Source organism: Drosophila albomicans, unplaced genomic scaffold (genome assembly GCF_009650485.2).
Source record: "Drosophila albomicans strain 15112-1751.03 unplaced genomic scaffold, ASM965048v2 utg000102l_pilon, whole genome shotgun sequence".
Taxonomy (NCBI): Eukaryota; Metazoa; Arthropoda; class Insecta; order Diptera; family Drosophilidae; genus Drosophila; species Drosophila albomicans.
Window position 1 is genome coordinate 18,074 of NW_026263674.1, and position 22,569 is coordinate 40,642.

Consider the following 22,569-nt stretch of genomic DNA (forward strand, 5'->3'; position numbering starts at 1 on the left):
CGAGACGAGACGGGGGGTCGCAGTCGAAAACGATTCGTAGATCGAGAACGAAAACGTGAACGAACACGTGCTACGAAACGCTCTCGAGATCGTGTCTCCCGAGACGAGACGGTGAGGGGGTCGGGGTCGCACTCGAAAACGATTTGTAGATCGAAGGCGCCTTGCACGCTAGCTAGCATCGCTAGCTGTAAAACGATCGTAGGCGCCACGCTATCTATAAAACGAACGAAGGTGTGGCGCCCACTTGTCTCGTCATTTCGAATGTATTCGAAATCGGAGCGGAGGAAGGACGATGTGATGAACGTTAAAAGGATGGGAACGTGAAGTAATTCAGACGAGAGTACAACACCATTTCCAAGACACTTGAAGATAAAATAGAAAATCTGAAAGAAAAGCCGAATATTATAACCAAGATGGAATGAGACTAATACACCATGAATACCCAAGGATATTCGTCCACTATTCAATTTTCCTCGGTTTTCATCCAAAACCCTAAAATCCTTAAAATCACTTCTAGTTTGTGACTCGAAGATACACATCGGCTCCGCGATTCTCCAAAGTTAACAATATTTAAAAATTGTTAAGTGAATAATTGTCTAGTGAAAAATTGTTTAAACATTCGGTATTAACAATAAACGCTCGTCGAAAACAAATTATAATTGTGGAGTGAAAATTGTTAATAACTTTCAAAATCAAGTTTGTTTAAACAAATTATAAAATTCGAAAATTATTAAACAACATTGTAAAAATCAATTTTACAATACACAATCAAATACTTTAAAAACAATACTACAAATAAAATAAAGTTTATTACATTCAACCAACAAATAAAAAAGAAACAAAACAAAAACATCAACATGAATCCCGAGAATATCAACAACTTCAACTACACCACCAACACCATCAATGGGGAGTATTGCTATTCCTGCCAGCATTACCTACCTGCAGGTATGCAATGGCATTTCCACGCTCGCACTGATATACATAAATACAAGTCTATCCGTCCGGTGGACGGAAGAATCAAGCAGATTGTGAATGGATACAAGGGACGTATTCTCCAATACATGTTTGAGAATGAGGGAGCGGATGTAAGGATGCCTATGGAATTCCTAAATGAGGCTGGATTAGCACTGATCCCTCACTTGGAATGCGTGATGACTACCCACCTATCATCCAAATGCAATTTTGAGTTGTTTGCTGAGTACATGCTAATAAAAGAGTATGATATTCAACAAGAAATAAAATCGTTCCAGAGCACAATGTCTCAGGTTACGACTGGATCCGACTTCACCCGCTTCTTTGAATTACATAAAAATGTGATAGACGCAAAAATGAGTGAGTTTCAGGAAAAGGATAGTGGATGGACCTTGACACGAATTATTAGGCTGGAGCTTAATGTTTACAAATGTGATCCGACAAAAGGATCTAATCATTTTGAGCTTCCGCTTAAATTAAAAAATAGAAAGGCAGTTGTTAATGTACAAAACAAAGATGCTTTCTGTTTTAAGTGGGCAATTATATCAGCCCTCAAACCAATAAGTAGATCATACCATTGTAATAGTTATGGTGTTGAGATTACGTCTCCAATAATTGAGGTGAATAACATAAAGATTGACTTCAATGGATTAACATTCCCGATGGAAATTCGAAAAATAAAAGAGTTCACTCAACGAAACCCTCACATAAGTTTAAATGTTTTCGGGTATGATGAGGAATCTGACAAAATAATTGGACCACTTTACTGCGATGGAGTGGAAATGAGAATCCACATTAATTTGTTATTCGTCGACGGACCAACGGCGGGTATTCATGGACACTATGTGTGGATTAAAAATATTTCATCGTAAGTACATTCATTAAATTTGAAAATATCACAATCACCTTACAATTTCATTTTTCATTCACAGTCTACTTGCCAAACAACTGGGTAAACATCGAGTTAAGCGTTGGTTCTGTAATCAATGCTTACAATACTCGACGAGTGAGGAGAGGGCGGCTCAACATACATTGAGATGTAGTCGGATGGTTACCGAGGGACCAAGAAAGGATCAGAAGATCACCTTTAAAAATCATCACCGTCAGTTGGAGGTTCCGTTCGTCGTGTATGCAGACTTTGAATGTATATTGGAACCAGTATCATTAGATGTAAGTGTAAACACGAAAATTATTAATAAGCATGTGCCAGTAGCATTCGCATACTACATAAAGTGTGCATTTGACTCTGGCTTAGATAAGTTTGTTTCGAAGACAGGAGGTGATGTTGCTCGCACTTTCATTAAAAATTTAACGTCAGATTTGTCCGATTTGTATGAGAACCACATGAAAATAGTGGTTCCAATGCACATGAGTCATAATGAGTTAGATAATTTTAGGAAAGCGAGCATTTGCCACATATGTAAGGGTATTTTAAATAATGATAGAGTGAAAGATCATTGTCATTTTACAGGTAGATATAGAGGTGCAGCCATAATTCCTGTAATCTTAATTACAAGACGGGTGATTTTATCCCCGTATTCTTTCACAATTTCTCCAAATACGATTCTCATTTGTTTGTTAAAGAACTTGGAGAAATTGAGGGGGAAATAAAAGTTATTCCTTTGAATAAGGAATTGTATATTTCAATTTCTAAATATCTCCCTCTAAGGAAAAATATGCTAGAAATCAGGTTTTTGGATACTATCAGATTCATGCCCTCTAGTCTAGACACACTCGCGGGGAATTTGAGTGAGGAGAATTTTAATGTGCTGAAATCACAGTACAAAAACAAGTCCGATTTTGAACTACTTCGCAGGAAAGGAGTTTTCCCATATGAATATTTAGATTCTGTTGAAAAACTAGATGAAACTTCTCTCCCACCGAGATCCAAGTTCTATAGTAATTTAACAGAGTCAGAATGTTCAGAAGAGGATTACGCTCATGCCATCCAAGTATGGCATCATTTTAATTGTCGTTCATTGAAGGAATACTTAGAATTGTATTTGAAAACTGATGTTTTATTGTTAACAGACGTTTTTCAAAATTTTAGGGCAATTTGTTCTTCAATTTACAATCTTGACCCAGCCCATTATTACACTACACCAGGATTGTCGTGGGATGCTATGTTAAAAACCACAGAGATTGAACTCGAGTTACTCACTGATATTGATATGATTACATATGTTAAGAGTGGAATTCGGGGTGGGTTGGTGCAATGTAGTCATAGACATACAAAAGCAAACCACAAATACTTAAAAAATTTCGATCCTACTAAAGAATCGGAATTTTTAATGTATGTGGATGCAAACAATTTGTATGGATGGGCTATGTCTGAACCACTACCTTACGGTGAGTTCAAATGGTTAGACACGAATCAGATTAAGAGTTTTAATCTAGAAAATATTCATGAAAATAGTGAGTATGGATATATTCTAGAGGTTGATCTAGATTACCCTTACTCACTTCATGATGAACATAATGATCTACCATTCTGTCCGGATAACAAGCTACCATCAAGCAGTTGTAAAACTCCCAAGTTAATAGCCGATCTCGCTGAAAAGAAGAATTATATCATATACTATAAGACTTTAAAACAGTGTATGAGACATGGCTTGGAATTAAAAAAAATTCACTCCATCCTTCAATTTAGGCAGAAAGCCTGGCTCAAAAAATATATTGATATAAACACTGAGCATAGGACCAGAGCCAAAAATAATTTTGAAAAAGATTTTTTTAAATTATTGAACAATGCTGTTTATGGAAAAACCATGGAAAACAGTGAAAAAAGGGTGGATGTACGAATAATAACGGAGTGGGACTATCCAGTTGAAAATAGGAAGTTAGGACGACCCAAATTATGTGCCAGGGATTTAATATCAAAATCTAATTTTCATAGTGCATCAAGGTTCAGTGAAACTATGTATGCAATTCAAATGAAGAGGTTACACAACATTTGTGATAAACCAATTTATTTAGGATTTGTAGTGTTGGAGATGTCAAAATATAAAATGTATGACTTCCATTATGACTACATGAAACCTAAGTTTGGGAAAGCACTCAAATTAAATTATATGGATACGGATTCATTTATTTATAGCATAAAAACACAATGATTTTTATGCAGATATTCGGGATGATGTGGAGTTAAAGTTTGACACGTCCGAATATCCAGATGAATTGGCCGAGTTGTATAAGTTTAAGAAATGTAATAAGAAACGATTAGGTTTCTTTAAGGATGAGTTGCATGGTAAACCAATGACTGAGTTTGTTGGTTTACGCTCAAAAATGTATGCATACACTTATGAAAATTTCGATAACTCTGGTGAAATATGCGTCAAAAAAAATAAGGGGGTAAAGGCATGTTGTTTGATGGGCATTTCATTATCAAATTATTCAAATACTTTGTATACAGGAAAGCAAGAACGTTCTAGTATGCAGTTGTTTAGGTCTAGAGGGCATGAAATCACTACAGTCGAAGTAACAAAAACTACATTAGATAGTCAGGATGATAAACGAATAATAGAAGAAGATAAGATTTCAACTATAGCAAGAGCACATTATTTAGTAATACCCTTTGAAATTGAGAGTTCCATATCAATTTTAGAAGCGGAGTCAAGAGTTTGGCGCAGCCAAATGTTTGCACTACAGAACTCACACAGTAACCAAACTAGTGTGAACAAAATAAATAATCTTAAAAGAAAGTTGGATAATAATGAAAGTGCGATCAACATTTACGAAGGACAATTAATATGTCATTTCTTGTTAATAGATAATATGAAAAAAAGAAAACTAGATGATTAGATTAATAAACAATACTTTATTGAAATTGAAATGTATAAATTAAAAAAAATAAAAAATGTTTAAAATTAAGTGTACATATTAGTAAATTAAGAAAAATAAAAAATTATAAATAACTTGAAGATAAAATAAAAAGAAAAAATACAAAACACAAAATTGTTTTCAATCTTATAATATTACAAAATTTCATTCTTATGAATCCAGCTGTCTTCGGTTTTGGGGAAGCCCAACCAGCGCACTAGAGCTCTATTGCCTTTCTTTTTTAACACTTTTTCAACCAGATAAGTGTTAGGAAAACTTGTTTTTTTCAGTTCCTCTTTGTAGAAACCACCTTGAATTGGATTCCCATTGAAGTCTTGTAGTAAGTATGTTGTTGGGTAAGTATTTTGTACTTTGCTTATTTTAAAAATTTCAGTTGTCCAATTAGGAGTATAGCCTTTTTCAAATACGTGTTTGTACTTGCTGATGCGTACATAGTCACCCATTTTCAATTTGCTTCCCGCAAACATTTTAATGTTATTGTAGACGGTTTTCAAAATATGTTTCTCATTTTTAGTATTTACATTAACGGGTGGCATTCGTATAGTTCTATGATGTCTATTGTTGTAAACGGAAATTAGTGATTTGAATATATCAACCCACTTGTATGTACCATTGAAACTAAATTCACGCCACATTAGGTCTTTTAATGATCTATTAAATCGTTCAACAATTGAGGCCTTTAGACTACTAAATGTTGAATAGTGGTTGATTCCATATCGTTTCATTAATATCTTAAATTGGTGTGTTAAAGAACTCTTTTCCATCGTCTGTTTGAAGATTTTTGGGGAATCCTCTCCCTGATTGAAATATTTTCTCCATGGCCTCAGCAACATCTTTTGCATTTTTAGACTTTATTGCTTCCCCCCATCCAAATTTTGAGAATGTGTCTCTATCACTGTTAGCATGTAGCGATACCCATTGTTTGAGTGTGCATACTTCCCCATTTCAACCAAGTCAGCTTGCCATAATTCGTTTATCCCTTTTGTTATGACTCTACGTCTAAGAAAATGCTTACGTGAAGGAGCATGTATTTCATTAATTATTCCCCGTCTAGACATATTTATTACTTTCGAATATGAGAGCGTATAATTTTATCAAGAATATCTGATGTAGTTTTCTCAGTCTTGATTATTCGCTGATCAACTGTAGTCAATTTATCGGATAATAATCTCTCATTCCTTTCTTGATGACTTGAAATCATTGATGTTAGAAAATTTCTCAAATCGTTTACAACTTGGTCTACATATTCTTTTATCGCCAAGTCGGCATTCTCAATTGGTAAGCGACCATTTTTTAAACGTCTTCCTTGAATATTATAACTTCCATCATTATCAATGTAGAGTCCTGGTATTTTCTCACGTCGTTTTAAATGAATAGAGATCTGCTTATCATTTACATAACGTCCAAACTTGTCAACAGACATGATGATTATAAGTTCATTTCAATATTATCAATCAATTATATATGAATTTAGTGTATAATTTGAGCCTCTCTCAATTCTTCAATTATTGATGTAATTTCATTAGTATGATTCGTATTTCCAGCTGTTTGAGAGGCAATTAAGAGTTGTAATCGTTCAACCAACTCATTTGGATCGTCCCAATATACATAATTGGGTTTATTCGTCGCGCGAGTGACATGAAACCAGTTCCAGAAACAATAGATTTTGAGAATTTATGTGTAGACTCGGCAGTACGTGATTTTGTTAAGAGCGGTTTAATAATTTTTGTATATTTCTTTTGCCTTGTTCCTCTGATCTGTCCATCGGAATTAAAATTTCTCCGGTGCACATTAGTTATCAATAAAATTTCATTATATATTTCTAGATCATTTGGATTATAATTTTGAGGTAGGCGGTGGAATATTAATGAATATAATCCACTTGTAAGACGCCAGTTTTTCCCATCATCCAATTCAATTTTTTTGTGAGTCACATTAATATGTGAATTCCCCAACATTAATTGTCCACTTGCATTTTTGTATGGACCATATGTCTTATCCAAAAGATCTTCCCGTGCCAGTTCACTGATATTCAAATTTTTTGAGTTGTCCTCATGTTGGATTGATTGACTCGCTATCGAAGGCGTTGAATGTATAGCTGTTTCATTTGATAACACGTTCGATGAATGAGAGGGCTCTTGACTCATTAACGGCAATGATGAATGGGGTGAGTCTTGAACCGGTAATGGAAGCGAAGTGTGGGGGGATATTTGCTTCATAAACTTAGTTGATGAATAAGGAGAACCTTCTCTCGCTAACGATTTCGAGGTATGAGGTAAGCCTTCAAACGATGTGTCTTCTATAGCTGGTTGAGAATAGAATTGATCATCATCATCATCATCATCTTGAACATTAATACTATCCATCCCCCAATCCAATGCCTTCTCAATATCATATTTAGGTTTCGAGAATTGACTCTTAGCACTGTGAAATGTGAGTTTCCTTTTCTTGTTAGGTGGTGTGTTTCTCTCTCGATCGATTGGAGAGTAGTTTTGCATAGTTTTTTTTTCCAGTCTCAACATTATTAAACTCTGATGGTATCAATGTATGAAATTTTTTGTTATCATTCACAAGTTCATGTAGTGGTTCAGTTATAGGTTTAAATGTTTCCTCCAGACCAATACTATTCTGACTTTTGAGTTGTTTAAGATCAGAAAATTTTTTTTTTTAGAGCATTTCGGCTTTTAGTTAATTGAGTTAAAACTTTTTGATTCATTTTCTTTCAAATTTATCTCATTCAACTGTTAGTGGATTAATGATTATTTCAGTCTTGTGGTCATTAGTGTACTGTGATCTATTTTACGAAACATAACCATATATAACCAATAAACAGATACATTAGCATGTTTTTATGAAGAGAGTTGGTTGTATAGATCAGCTATCAGACTGTTAAATAGATCAGCTAGCTATTCTTTTAAACAGACCTGGTTGTACAGACCTGGTTGTATAGATCAGATACCTAGTTGTATCGACCAGGTAACTGTTCTTTTAAACAGACCTGGTTGTAGAGATCAGATACCTGGTTGTATCGAACAGCTAGCTGTTCTTTTAAACAGACCTGGTTATACAGATCAGGTATCCGGTTCTGGTAACGGACCTGTTTCTGTTAACAGATCTGTTACAATTTCCCATATCCCCATCTAAAATTATGAAATTAAATTTTCAATTACATTTATTGACACAATGTAAAAAGAAGAAAAGTGACTGAAAAAGAAAGCTGAAAATTCCCCAAATTTACCAGTCCCCATTTAAAAAATTTTCGAATTTATATTTCATCACGTTTATTTATAATAAGTATCAGAACTAATAAAGCTGGAAAAGAAAGCTGAAAAAAGAAGGCTGAAATTCCCCAAATTTAGCAGTCCCCATTTAAAAAATTTTGTTATTTTATTTTCTTAATATAATTTATTGTTTTGTATATATTTTATTACATTTTCAATTTGAAAAGAATTTCTCCATCATCCTGTTTTGTTATGGTATAATTACCAGTATTTAATTCTTTAATGTATGCACTTTCAACTTTATCATAACATTTCGGAAGATAAATTAAATAGTTTTCCAATGTTAATTTTAGTGAATTGGTATTAAATTTACTTGGAACCTTCGACGCTTCATATATCCTGAATTCCGTATTCCTTGGAAGAGCGCGGAAAGGGAGCTTCTGTTTCTTCTTGATTCCATTCAAATATTTCAGTGTTGATTCAATCTCCATGTCATTTGCGAGGAATTGAATGTCCTCAGCAAGAGGAGTAATAAGAGGAAGATTAACTTCGGTGAAGTTAATCTCCTCTCCGTTGCTAACCTCAAACGATGGATTCATCCTGATTATTTGGGGTCTGTGTGTGTGTGTGTGTGTGTGTCTAGTACTGCTGTTGCTGCTGATAGTGCAGTTCTCGTTGTTGTTGATGCTGCTGTTGGTGAGGATGTTGATGATGGTGATGATATTGTTGCTGTTGCTGGTGCTGCTGGTGTTGTTGAGTGATGAGTGGATATGACTGAATGATATTTTCCTTCGAGTGGGTAGCTGATTTTATACTTCTCACTCCCCCTTCCACTGTTGTTTTCAAAGGTTTTCATTAGCTAAGGACGTTTTCCTTTGATTGGTTGACTTTCTAGCTGTTGCTAGCTGTAGGACTTCTCAAGTGCTAGAGAAGGACAACCATCCCACTCTTAAGTGTCTCCCTACTCTTCAACCGACATACACCACATTAAAAATTCTAAACATAGATGTCCACAGTTTACAGTCCCAAAATTTTGAAAACGTTCATAATTGTACTTAATATTTTTTCCTAAATATCTGACTACTTCTAATGGTGGTTGTAAATTCCCAAAACTATCGAAATAATAAGAATCTGATCCTCTCTTGTAATATGCTACCCAATGCGTTCCATTCGATATTGAGTCGGCTAAATTTATTATTCCACACTCGAAATGATGTGGAAATTTGGGTAATTGATCCTTCATATAAACACCTCGAAAATGAGGAATCTTTCTAAAGGCAAACTTCATTATATCAAAGTTTGATAATGCTCTCTTGGGTAGCATACCTATTAGTTTTTTTGAATGCGTTTTTGACTTTGATTATTTCTAGCAAATGATATACCATATCCATTTTTGTATGGTTGTAAATACAAGCCAGCTCCCAATGCAACCGTTTCCATTTTTTTATTATGCCTCTTGTTTTCCTCTAGATGTTGTTTAGCCATCTTTGCATTGTTAATAGATTTTACTATTGCTGCACTACCTGACGCCAAACTACCCACAGCGCTCAGAGCTGTTAAAATTGGGACAAGTGGCAAGAACCCACCTATCTTGGGTACATTTATAATACGTGGAATAACAACATTTTTCCCTACATCCCATCGAGTTTGATACTGCTTTACGTGCAACTTTTATTGCACTCAAGATATCAAGCGGTTTATTCTTTTTCAATTCCTTTGTAGCCTTTTTGATTATTGTAGTCAATGATGTTTTCACTCTTTTCTTTCTCTCCTGATTTGATCCCATTCCAAATTTTTTCTTCGTCTTCATCATGTTTGTTACAAAGTATGCTGCTGCTCTCTCTCCAATACTACTGTCTAACGCTTTTACACGATTCCAAGCCTTTTCAATTAAAACTGAGTCAGCTTTATGACGTTCACTCAACTCTTTACTGTTTGAATATGCAATATCATGCTCTCTACACGCTTCATCCAAACCATTAATTCCACGATCACCACGTGCTAATCGTTTCTCTAACTTTGTTCCAGGTCCACAGTAATTGTATCCAGGTATATGAGCCTCAAAAGGTAGAGAGTCTATTATATTGTTTACAAGACCACTACCCTGTTTGAATTTTGATTTTGAACTAATTAAATTATAAAAACGTTTGGCCATTTTATAGCAACCTCAATCATCAAACGTTTCCCATTGAATGAAGTACTTATCTCACTAACATGCGTTTTTTAAGACATAAGAAAAGCATACTAGTACGAAACATTGAGGGTGGTGGACATGGAGAGAATAATCAACAACCTCGACATAGTGTTTTGCTACCCAATACAATTAGAGCATTAATTGTTGGACCATCAAATTGTGGAAAAACCAATGTGATGCTTAGTCTTATAGAGAGTCCCAATGGTCTCAAATTTGAAAATATTTATGTATTTTCAAAGAGTTTATACCAACCCAAATATGAATATTTGGAAAAACTTATCAAGCCAATTCAAGGAATGGGATATTTTACATTCTCCGGAAACGATGCAGTGTTATCACCGCACGAAGCTAAAAATAATTCCATTATGATATTCGATGATGTGGCATGTGAAAAGCAGGATAATATCCGAAACTATTTTTGTATGGGAAGACATAAGAATATTGATTCATTCTATTTATGTCAAACATACACACATATACCGAAGCATTTAATACGTGACAATGCTAATTTTATTATAATGTTTAAACAAGATGATTTGAATATGCGTCATATATATCGAGATCACGTAAACAGTGACATGGACTATGAATCATTTATGGAAATTTCACGAAAATGCTGGGAGGAGAAATTTGGATTTCTACTAATCTCTAAAGATGATGATATGAAAAATGGGCGATACAGAAAAGGCTTTGATCAATTCATTATACTTTAAAAATATGAATATAAAACTAATGATATGATGATTAAACAACAGTTCAAACTCAGACTTCAAAATGTCTACATCACTAACATTTGCATTAAATGGAACCACATCAGTTATAACCGAAAATTTTTTCCCACAAATTGAATTAAATAGAAATTATGAGTGTGCTCTCATTGACTTTCACACATACAATTCTATACCAAACGTAGATAGAGGGAACAATCTATTTCATATTGGAAATAAATGTATAGAAATACCTGTTGGATCGTATGAACTCGAAGAGATTGCAACATATATTATTGATGTTCTAAAGGGGTATGGTTCTTATGATGAGTTAAAAATAGAAACCAACAATAATACGCTGAAAGTTCAAGTTACTACTAAAAAAGAAACAGTATATTTTAATCGTGAACGAAGTATTGGAAAGCTTTTTGGATTTGGTGCACGTATTCTAAAACCGCACAATGCTGAAATTTATGACTCAGATAATCCTGTGAATATTTTAAAAGTAAATACAATTAGATTGGAATGTAACATTATCAGTGGTTCATATGTAGGTAATAGACCAAATCATGTGCTTCATGAATTTGGAATCAATGTTCCTCCGGGATATAAAATGAGTATTACACCCACGAAACTTGATTTATTTACCTATCAACACTAGAGAAATAAGCACGCTCGAAGTACGGATAACTGATCAGGAGGGGGAATTAATCAATTTTCGAGGGGAAACTATATCAATTCGTCTTCATTTACGAGCAACAGAATGATTATTTATATATAAAAGGTCGTCACATCACCTCACAACTCCCATTACTAAATGTAAAGGTGAAGTGAAAACACCATCATCATTATCATCTCGAGGACCATCATATCCACGACCTGCGGTATCATTAAAAAATAAACTGATTTTAAAATCACTTGGATTTAATATTCAGTAAAATTACTACCTTCATTTCAAATGAATGAAATTTTTTTCGTGCAAGATAAACCTCACAATGATGAGAGTATCACGAAAAAAGAATATCACACTTATTACCCATATCAGCAGAACTTCAAAACAAATGATGAAGTTCGTATTACAATACAAAACCAAGATTTGTATGTATTACCGTCTGAAAGTTTCCTCCAGTTTGAAGGAACACTTAGTAAAATTACTAACCAAAATTCGGGCACAAGTACAACAAATGATGTTGCCGGCTTGCTTAAAAATAATTGCATGGCCTATTTTTTGATGAAATAAGATATGAATTGAACGGATGCGAACTGGATAGAACACGGTTTACTGGAATCTCATCTACTCTGAAAAACTTTCTTTCCATTGGTGGACAGGAGTCTCTATGTTATCGTAATGCCGGGTGGAGTGGAGGAGAGAGTATATCTTGCGGAGGTCATTTCAGCTTTTCATTACCACTAAAAATGCTAATGGGATTCGCTGAAGATCATAAAAAAGTTATATTAAATTGTAAACATGAACTCATTCTCTTGCTAGCTAAAAATATGAATGAAATGTTTGAAAAAACGGTCGGAGGTATTGAATATAAAATTGCTATACAGAACATTAGCTGGAAAGTACCCCACATTGTTCCAAGCGATACTACTAAAATTAAAATGTTCAATGTAGTCAAAAGTGGAGCTACACTTCCACTTTCATTCCGCAGTTGGGATTGTTATATAAATCCCTCGTTGGTACAGGGGACTCATCATGTATGGAACGTTAAGCTAGCTGCAAATAGAGAACGTCCACGGTTTGCAGTCATTGCGTTTACATTAAATGGCAATCTAATTACAAACAATTTGAGAAATGCAAAAGTGTATTTAAATTCTGAAGTATATCCATATGAAGATTTAAATGTAAAATTCAATGAAAATCGGTTTGCTGCCTTGTATGATATGTACGTGAAATTCCAAGAGAGTTACTACAACCGTGAGCCTCGTCCACTTTTATCACCACTAGACTTCAAGTCAAAGGCTCCTATTGTTGTTGTTGATCTTTCATATCAAAACGAGTCGGTCAAATCAGGGCCAATTGATGTTAAAATTTCAACTGAATTAAGAGTACCAAGTGAGTTGAATACAAAGGTATATTGCCTTCTCATTCACGATCGTCTAGTTGAATATACCCCACTGACCGGATTAGTTCAACGTATCGTATAATTTTTTCTCAAAATATTTCCTCATTCACCTTTTGGAAATCATTACGAGTAGACGTCAACGGATCGAAAGAAATTTAAAATGATATTGATTGAAAACAATACCAACTCCACAACTCATATTTCGATACAACAACTTATAACTGGCATAAATAATTTTATGAAAATGTTTAACGATAAAATTTTTTCCTGAACACATGGAATATTTATCAGAATCATTGAAATATTTTAATAATAGAATATGTGATGGACCATTGGTTTCTAATGTTCATGGTGAACATTTCGCATCCTGCTGTTGGGCTCATAACGATGTGGAGGATGGAGTCGATACATGTGCCTGTCATTTCTATACTGTTCGCTCACAAAAATCAAGAAAAATTATAAAAATGTATGTTAGTTTAGAGAATCGATTTTAAACAATGTATTTGAAAATAAAATTATGTTACATACAGAACATCCAAAGAAGAATATTATATCTTTACGGGAAATGGAATTTTTACAGCTCTATTCGGTTTTCTTTCAGATTTTCTATTTTATCTTCAAGTGTCTTGGAAATGGTGTTGTACTCTCGTCTGAATTACATCACATGCGTCACGTGCAAGACGCCTTCGATCGTTTTTCAGGTAGCGTTGGGTTTCCGAATATATTTCATCACGTTTCGTAACGTTGATTCGTGTTAGACGTTCACGTATTCGATCGTCTTGGATGTGGCGCTGCGTCACGTCATCACAACGTCCTTCCTCCGCTCCGATTTCGAATACATTCGAAATGACGAGACAAGTGGGCGCCACACCTTCGTTCGTTTTATAGATAGCGTGGCGCCTACGATCGTTTTACAGCTAGCGATGCTAGCTAGCGTGCAAGGCGCCTTCGATCTACAAATCGTTTTCGAGTGCGACCCCGACCCCCTCACCGTCTCGTCTCGGGAGACACGATCTCGAGAGCGTTTCGTAGCACGTGTTCGTTCACGTTTTCGTTCTCGATCTACGAATCGTTTTCGACTGCGACCCCCGTCTCGTCTCGAACTCGAGAGCGTATCGTAGCACGTGTTCGTTAAACGTTTTCGCCGTCGATCTACGAATCGTTTTCGACTGCGACCCCGACCCCCCACCGTCTCGTCTCGGGACACACGACCTCGAGAGCGTATCGTAGTACGTGTTCGTTGCACGTTTTCGTCCTCGATCTACGAATCGTTTTCGATTGCGACCTCGAGTACGAGACCGATTGCGACCCCGACCTCGAGGGCGTGTCGGGACAAGCGATCTCGACTCCGACCCCGAGAGCGTCTCGGGACAAGCGATCTCGACCCCGACCCCGACTCCGAAGGATTTGTCTGACGAAACGCCCCCGACCCCGATCCCGATCCTTTCATCGCCCCGTCTCGGGTCGCGTACGATTCGTCAGACAAATCCCACACTTGTCATTTCCACAACTAACCCTAATTAAATTGCATCTTTATTACCTCACACTTGACATTTCAAGAGGTTACCCTAATTAAATTGCATCTTTATTACCCCTAAATTGACATTAATGACATGTGACCCTAATTAGTACTTCCTTGTACAGAAATGTGCTATGTATAAAAACGGGTTATTTCAACTACTAACCCCGCAAAGTCGTGAGTGGCGCGTGTGCGCGTGTTTGTGTGCTGGCGGCGGGGGGCTGTTGTGGGGGGTTGGGCGTAGGTCTGGATCTGGATCTGAGCGGAGGTCTGGGTGGAGAACACACAAAAACTTAAGTTGAGGTATATAAATTTGTTTATTTATTTAATCGTATGATATATCAATTATATTACATTTATAAATCTTAAGACCTTCTTTGGTTGCAATAAATTGAAATTTAGCATCTGGTTCCTCTATTTCAATACCTAAATAGTAAACTGGAACTATTTGTTTAGGTGTAAATACATTGCACGATATTGTGAATGTTCCAATATTGTATGTCCAATCAATTACAGTATTATTGAATACTCCATATTTTTTTACCAACAGATACTCAACTTCATCGCTGAGTATAAGCTTTAGTGTATTTAGCTTCTTAGGTTGAAACATTTCTTCCCAGCAGGAAACAGGATTTGTTTCGATATTAGGGATTATTCCATTCATACGTTCTATGAACCAAACCAAGGATACCATCTTTCTAATATTAACGTCTAAGAGTATTTTAAATAAAATGAAAAATAATATTTTTGTTTGTATGTTATATATGTTGTTTTATTATAGAAAAATTTTATCCGCATTGTTATTGTTTTTCTGTGTTATTGTTCATTCTTGTATTTAAATTGCGATAATGTTGCATTGTATTTAGTGTTGCTCTTATGACACTCTCAATGCGATGACAAATGTTGCGAGGGTTGAAACAATTGCTTTGAATACATTGCTCCAATGAATTCCGCGGTGTTTCCATTGTTATTGTTGTTGTTGTTAGAGCTATTGAAACGTGTTCTAACAAATATAGTAATTTTAGCGTAGCATTTATGCTCTTTAAATCCTTTTCAGAAATTACATCCTTAAACTCCTCACAAAATTTATGTATTTGTGTGATTAACATGTCTAGCTGATCAGCGGTTGTACGTGTTGACATGTTTGCTTCCAATTTTACTACTGAACTGTATTGCATATATAAATAAAACAAAATAAGAAATGTTTTTTTTTTTTTATTTTTATTACATATATATTATATATAGATTATAACTTTTACAGATTTTGTACTTGCGAGGGCTTTGTCCCATAATAAATTTTAAATATATGTGTGTATAGTATAACAATATTTTAAATATATATATATATGTGTATGTATAAAACAATTATAAAAAGTAGACTCATTGAGAAATGTTTTCGTCATTGTGATTTGGCTTCCAAACCCTAAGAGCTTCTTAGGTTTGGGAAACGAAAGCACAATGACGAAAGCACTAATCAATGAAACTACCTAGTATAATTGTGTCATACACACATATATATATATATTTAAAATATGTGTGTGTGTGTGTGTGTATAGTATAACAATATTTTAAATATATATATATATATATATATATATATATATGTGTATGCATAAAACAATTATAAAAAGTTGACTCATTGAGTAGACTCATTGAGAAATGCTTTCGTCAGTGTGTTTTCGCTTCCAAACCCCAAGAGCTTCCAAACCCCAAGAGCTTCTTAGGTTTAGGGAACGAAGGCACATTGATGAAAGAATTTCGCAATGAGTAAACTTAATAAGTCTACTTTCTATAATTGTTTTATGCATACATATGCATTGGTAATTATATATATATATATATTTAAAATACCTAAATATTATATATCATGTGCAGTATAAAAATATTGTGTGTGTGTATAGTATAACAATATTTTAAATATATATATATATGTATGTATAAAACAATTATAAAAAGTAGTCTCATTGAGAAATACTTTCGTCAGTGTGTGTTCGCTTCCAAACCCCAAGAGTTTCTTGGGTTTGGGAAACGAAGGCACATGGACGAACGCATTTATCAATGAGTCTACTTTCTATATTTGGGTTATGCTCACACATATATATTTAAAATATCTAAATATTATATGTCGTGTGCAGTATAAAAAATATTGTTGTGTGTGTGTGTGTGTGTGTGTGTGGTAGTATTATATATGTATGTATAGTATAGTATTACAATATTGTATATGTGTGTGTGTGTGTGTATACCATAAGGGGACCCCCGATGATGTCACAGCTCCGGGTGATCTGGAAGACGCACTAACCAAGAGAAGAAAAAAATTGTTAAGTTTCTTCATATTTTTTTTTTTTTTTGTTAAGGGTTCTATTGTTGTTTTTGGGTATTTTTCTCTTATGTCCCTTATCTTTAAATTTATTATGGTTTCATAATAATCACCTCTACACTTTCTACATACTAGATAATCATATTGGTAATTATATTTATTTGCAAACAATGGAAGGCAGAATTCATTTCTATCTAGAGGTAAAATCCACCCCTCTCTTTTAATTTTTTTTTTACAACTATTACAAAAAAAATGGTTACCATTTTGTTGTTGTGGTGCTAATGGTTGTTGTAATATTAGCGGTTGATCATTCTCATGTGGTGTTGGTGGTTGCTGTTGATGTTGTTCTTCATTCACACGTGACGTTGTTGGTGGTTGTTGTTGTTGTTGTTGTTGTGGTTGTTGTTGTTGTGCTGATGGTGGTAGTGCTGGTGGCAGTTGTTCACTCCCATTTTGAGGTTGTTGTGGTGGTGGTGGTGGTTGTTCGTTAGAACAACCATTTTGAGATGCGTCAGCATTCATTTCTACATCATCATCATCATCATCATCAAGAACAACGTATTGAGAGTTTTGATAAAAATAGTAGTCATCCATTATATATTCACTTTTACTTTTTCAACTGTCAACTTTCAACTGTTTGACTAAATTTTTCAACTGTCAACTGTTTGACTAAATTTTTTTTTTTGTTCTGGCTTCTACAACTGAATGTAGTATAGTACTTATAAGCCGCAAGCAAGCAGTATTATGGGGACAACTGTTTGACAAAACTTTTTGCACTGGCTTCTGCAGCTGAATGTGAGGCAGTATTTATAAGCCGCAAAGCATTAGTATGGAGTTTTTTATCACTCTAACAGAACGCTAGCCTCTGTTCGGGATCGTTGTCATCGTGTGCAAAAGTGTGATGTCAGCAATCCACGCGAAAAAAAATCATACATACATACATAGGCCTTTGTTCTCATAGTTTTTCCGTATACAAAAGTATGATAACAGCAACCCACGCGAAAAAAAAAACCCTCATACATAGGTCTTTGTTCTCATAAGGTTTTTTAAAGTATGTCAGCAGAAAAATCAGAACGGAAAAAAACAACAACCCACGCGAAAAAAAAAAAAAAAATAAACGTCTTCGTTGTTCGATAAGAGAGGGAAAACAATCCCATGATCGTTATATATATATATAACCCCCCGGAAATTAAGTGCATCCTCACGCTCATTATATATATATATATATAAATAAAAGTATGTCAGCAGAAAAATCAGAATGGAAAAAACATCAACCCACGCGAAAAAATCAAACGTCTTCGTTGTTTGATAAGAGAGGGAAAAAACGGGAAACAATCCCATGATCGTTATATAAGCCCCCCGGAAATTAAGTGCATCCTCACGCTCATTATATATATATATATAATATATATAATCACTTTCGTCAACTGCGAACAAAGAGCATTATATACAAGAATTTTGCTATAAAAGATGAGGGAAAAACTCATTAAAAGCTCACTAACAAGTAAGATTCCCGTATACTTACATTAAATTTTTTAAAAAGAAAACAACAACAATAATGGCAAATATTTTGGACGAACTCAACGCTGTGATGCTTTCTTACCCAAGAACCATTTTGAGCGTTCGGGACATACCCTATGATGTGGATGTCGTTATCAACACCGCTGAGTTGAAGAGGACTGTTTATGGACTTCGCCTCATGTTAACTTGTGACACAAACATCGTTTTCCTGCCAGAACGCTATAGTCGTTTGACTAGTTCAACTGTCACGGAGCTTCAAACTGGACGATATAGTTTTCGTAAAATAAAAATCGGACCACAGTATTCATTTCATTTTTCATTGACTCCACAAGAAAGTTAAATAAAAAACTAAACAAAAAACTAAACAAAAAAAAACTATAAAAATGGACTTATTTATTTGTGAATATTGTGGGGAAAGTTTTCAGCTCAACCCATCTTTAAGACGGCATATAAGAATGAAACATAATACAGTCAACACAACATCTGGCGAAACACGATACTGTGATGTATGTGACCAAAATGTTGCGAATGTTAACTGGTCACATCATTTACGGACAAACTTACATAAACAATTATCTAGCGTGCAAATAAATGCTAACTTAAAATGTGTGAAAAGTGTATTTAATAGTCGAATTGAAACATATATAATTCAAAATATGAACAAAAGTAGTTTAAACATTACATTATTTTTCCAATCAATCGATGAACAGGTGAAACAATTATTAAAAGATGCATTGCAAAAACATGTTAATATAAAATTTAATTTTGAACTATTTTGCAACTACGTTTTAATTAAAGAAAGTGAAGACGATTGCAAAATTGAACTTAAATCACACCAAACTAAAATGAATACATTGCATTCAACAATGGGTGATAACGATGAGACTTTAAATGAAATGATTAATAATTTATATAATTATATAAAAAATGAAATGAGTGAATTTCAAGAACGAGACAGCGGTTGGTCATTAACTGAAATCATGCATTTAGAAGTGAACATAAATAAATACCAACCTCTAAGAGGTACAAATTACATTTGTTTACCTCAGCAAATATTAAAGAGAAATGCATGTGTCAATGTGAAAAATAATGATGTATATTGTTTTAAGTGGGCATTAATATCAGCCTTATTTGACATCAATAACGATCACAAAGAAAGAGTTTCTCTATATCAAAAAAAAGGAATTCACAACATTCAACAAGATACATTTATTATAAATAACACAACATTAAATTTTAGTGGATTGGAATTTCCCACATCGGTTAATAGCATTAAAATATTTGAAGACAATAATCCTGAAATAAGTATAACTGTTTTCGGATTGGATACAGATGACACCACAATAATCGGACCATATTATTTTACCAAGAATAAAACCACTAATGTATTATACAACATATATTTGTTGCTGCTCGAAAAGGAAGATAAATGTCACTATGTTTGGATTAAAAATATTTCAAGGTATCTATATATATATAATATTGAATCACATTAAGAAAATACCTAAAATTCTATTGTTTATTCTCGTTTAATTGACTCTAGAATGCTGAAAAAACAATTGACGAAACATAATGGAAAAATGTATTTATGCCGCACATGTTTACAACATTTCCATGATGCCAACAAACTGGAGCAACATAGCCTGGAGTGTAATAAAATTGTAACTGAGATGCCTCAAGCTGGTAATGAAGATTCGATATTAAAATTTAAAAAATTACAAAAAACAATTAGACGTTCCTTTTGTAGTATATGCTGATTTCGAATGTATATTAGAAGAGATAAATATTAAAAAAATCAGATAATATTAATCTAATTCAAAAGCATATACCATATGCATATAGCTATTACATAAAATGTTCATACAATAATAACTTGAATATATATCGAATATATCATGGTGAAGACTGCACATCACAATTTATAGATAGCATTTATAATGATTGTTTGATGTTATATGAAAATCATTTAAAAGAAATTAGGCCACTTGAACTAACAATTGAGCAATTAAATTCCTTTAATTTAGAACAAAATTGTCATATATGTGGAAATTTACTCAGTGAAAATGATAAAGTTGTAGATCATTGCCATTTAACAGGAGAATATAGAGGTGCTGCACATAATGAATGTAATATAAATTTTAAATTACCAAAATTTTTCCCAATATTTTTTCATAATCTCTCAGCGTACGATTGCCATTTATTTGTTAAAGAATTATCAAATATTGAAGGTGAAATTAATATAATACCGTTAAACAAAGAATTTTATATTTCTATATCTAAGAAAATTGTTATAGGGAAAAATGAAATTATAGAACTTCGATTTTTGGATTCATTTAGATTTATGCCATCAAGTCTAGATAACTTAGCAAGTTATTTAACAGATTCAAATTTATGCACTATTAAATCATTTTTCCAAATAACTGAAGAATTTAATTTAATAAAACGTAAGGGTGTATTTCCATATAGCTATTTAAATTCAATTGAACGATTGAAAGATACACAATTACCATCACGTGAAAGCTTTTATAATCAATTAACAGATAAGAACTGTTCACTCGAAAATTATGAGTACGCCCAAAATGTATGGAATGTCTTTAAATGTGACAATTTATTAGATTATTTATTGTTGTATTTAAAGGTAGACGTACTTTTGTTATGTGACGTTTTTGAGAATTTTAGAAGAGTATGTAAAAAAATTTACAATTTAGACCCATGTCAATATTATACAACACCAGGCCTATCATGGGATGCAATGTTAAAAATAACTAAAATAGAATTAGAATTACTAACCGACATTGATATGTATAATTTTGTAATGAAAGGGATTAGAGGTGGTCTTGTTCAATGTAGTAAACGTCATTCAGTTGCAAATAATAAATATTTAAAAGACTATGATAGTAACAAAGAATCAAATTATATCATATATTTAGATGTTAATAATTTATATGGATATGCTATGTCACAAGCTCTTCCATATAAAAACTTTAAATGGTTAGAAGAAAATTTAGAAACATTTGATTTGAACACATACACAGACGATTCTGCAATTGGTTGTATCTTAGAAGTGGACTTAGAATATAGCGAAGGTTTACACAACATTCATAATGATTTACCATTTTGTCCACAAAACAAAAGAAATGAAAATATCCAAAATACAAAATTGGTTGCTGATTTAACGCACAAGTATAAATATGTAATTCACTATAGGAATTTACAGCAATGTATTAAACATGGAATGATTTTAAAGAAAATTCACCGAATATTACAATTTGAACAATCTGATTGGCTTAAAAAATATATCGAATGCAATAATCATCATAGAACATTGGCTGTTAATGAATTTGAAAAAAATTTTTTTAAACTACTAAACAACGCTGTGTATGGTAAAACTATGGAAAATGTTGATAAGAGGAAAACAATTAAATTGGTATGTGATTGGGAGAGTAAAGGTAAAAGATTAGGGGCTAGAGCACTAATATCAAAATTTAATTTTAAAAACTCATTACAATTTACTGATAATATGATTGCAATACAAATGAAAAAAGCCCACGTTGTCTATAATAAACCAGTTTACATTGGTTTCACAGTCCTAGAATTATCAAAATATAAAATGTATAGTTTTCACTATGATTATATGATACCTAAATATCACGAAAACATCAATTTAATGTATATGGATACTGATTCCTTTATCTATGATATTAAAACTATAGATTTTTATAATGATATTCGTAGTGATATTAACCAACATTATGATACATCAGAATATGATGAAGATAATATTTTTAATTTACCATTGTTGAACAAAAAAAAACTGGGAATGATGAAAGATGAATGCAAAGGCAATATAATTAAAGAATTTATTGGGCTTAGATCAAAAATGTACTCAATAAGAATAAATAATATAAATAATGATGTGACTACGGAAATTAAAAAAATAAAAGGTGTAAAGATGAGTGTAACTTCAAAATTAACTATTGATGATTTTCGCAAATGTTTATACCGAAAACAAAAACAATTTGGAACAATGTACTTATTTAAATCAAATTTACACCAAATTTATACCCAAGAGTACACAAAAGTAACATTAAACTATTTAGATGATAAGCGCTATATAACAGATAATAATAAAGACACCCTTGCATGGGGTCATAAAGATATACCTTAAACTATAAATAATTGTAAAAAAAAAAGAAAAAAAAT

The 22,569-nt window shown here is 33.3% G+C and overlaps 3 protein-coding genes across 3 annotated transcripts; all 3 read left to right on the forward strand.

Annotated features, from left to right (window-relative positions):
- Positions 1-857: 857 nt before the first annotated feature.
- Positions 858-2,470, forward strand: LOC117577324 (uncharacterized). Its single transcript, XM_052008386.1, has 3 exons — positions 858-1,843; positions 1,908-2,145; positions 2,447-2,470. Exons 1-3 carry the CDS (start codon positions 858-860, stop codon positions 2,468-2,470), a joined length of 1,248 nt encoding a protein of 415 aa, XP_051864346.1.
- Positions 2,471-2,542: 72 nt separating this feature from the next.
- Positions 2,543-4,088, forward strand: LOC127566360 (uncharacterized). The gene has a single exon (XM_052008387.1). The coding sequence runs from the start codon at positions 2,652-2,654 to the stop codon at positions 4,086-4,088; it is 1,437 nt and encodes a 478-aa protein (XP_051864347.1). The 5' UTR covers positions 2,543-2,651.
- Positions 4,089-18,391: 14,303 nt separating this feature from the next.
- Positions 18,392-20,134, forward strand: LOC127566359 (uncharacterized). Its single transcript, XM_052008385.1, has 2 exons — positions 18,392-19,828; positions 19,910-20,134. The coding sequence occupies exons 1-2, from the start codon at positions 18,750-18,752 to the stop codon at positions 20,121-20,123; spliced, it is 1,293 nt and encodes a 430-aa protein (XP_051864345.1). The 5' UTR covers positions 18,392-18,749; the 3' UTR covers positions 20,124-20,134.
- The last annotated feature ends 2,435 nt before the right edge of the window (positions 20,135-22,569 follow it).

Excerpts from the sequence above, each read along its gene's own strand:
- LOC127566359 (XM_052008385.1), top strand. The coding sequence starts at position 18,750 with ATGGACTTATTTATTTGTGAATATTGTGGGGAAAGTTTTCAGCTCAAC. Across the intron at positions 19,829-19,909 it reads TGGATTAAAAATATTTCAAG|AATGCTGAAAAAACAATTGA; the intron begins GTATCTATATAT and ends AATTGACTCTAG.
- LOC127566360 (XM_052008387.1), top strand. The coding sequence starts at position 2,652 with ATGCTAGAAATCAGGTTTTTGGATACTATCAGATTCATGCCCTCTAGT.
- LOC117577324 (XM_052008386.1), top strand. The coding sequence starts at position 858 with ATGAATCCCGAGAATATCAACAACTTCAACTACACCACCAACACCATC. Across the intron at positions 1,844-1,907 it reads TGGATTAAAAATATTTCATC|TCTACTTGCCAAACAACTGG; the intron begins GTAAGTACATTC and ends TTTCATTCACAG. Across the intron at positions 2,146-2,446 it reads TGGAACCAGTATCATTAGAT|GTAGATATAGAGGTGCAGCC; the intron begins GTAAGTGTAAAC and ends GTCATTTTACAG.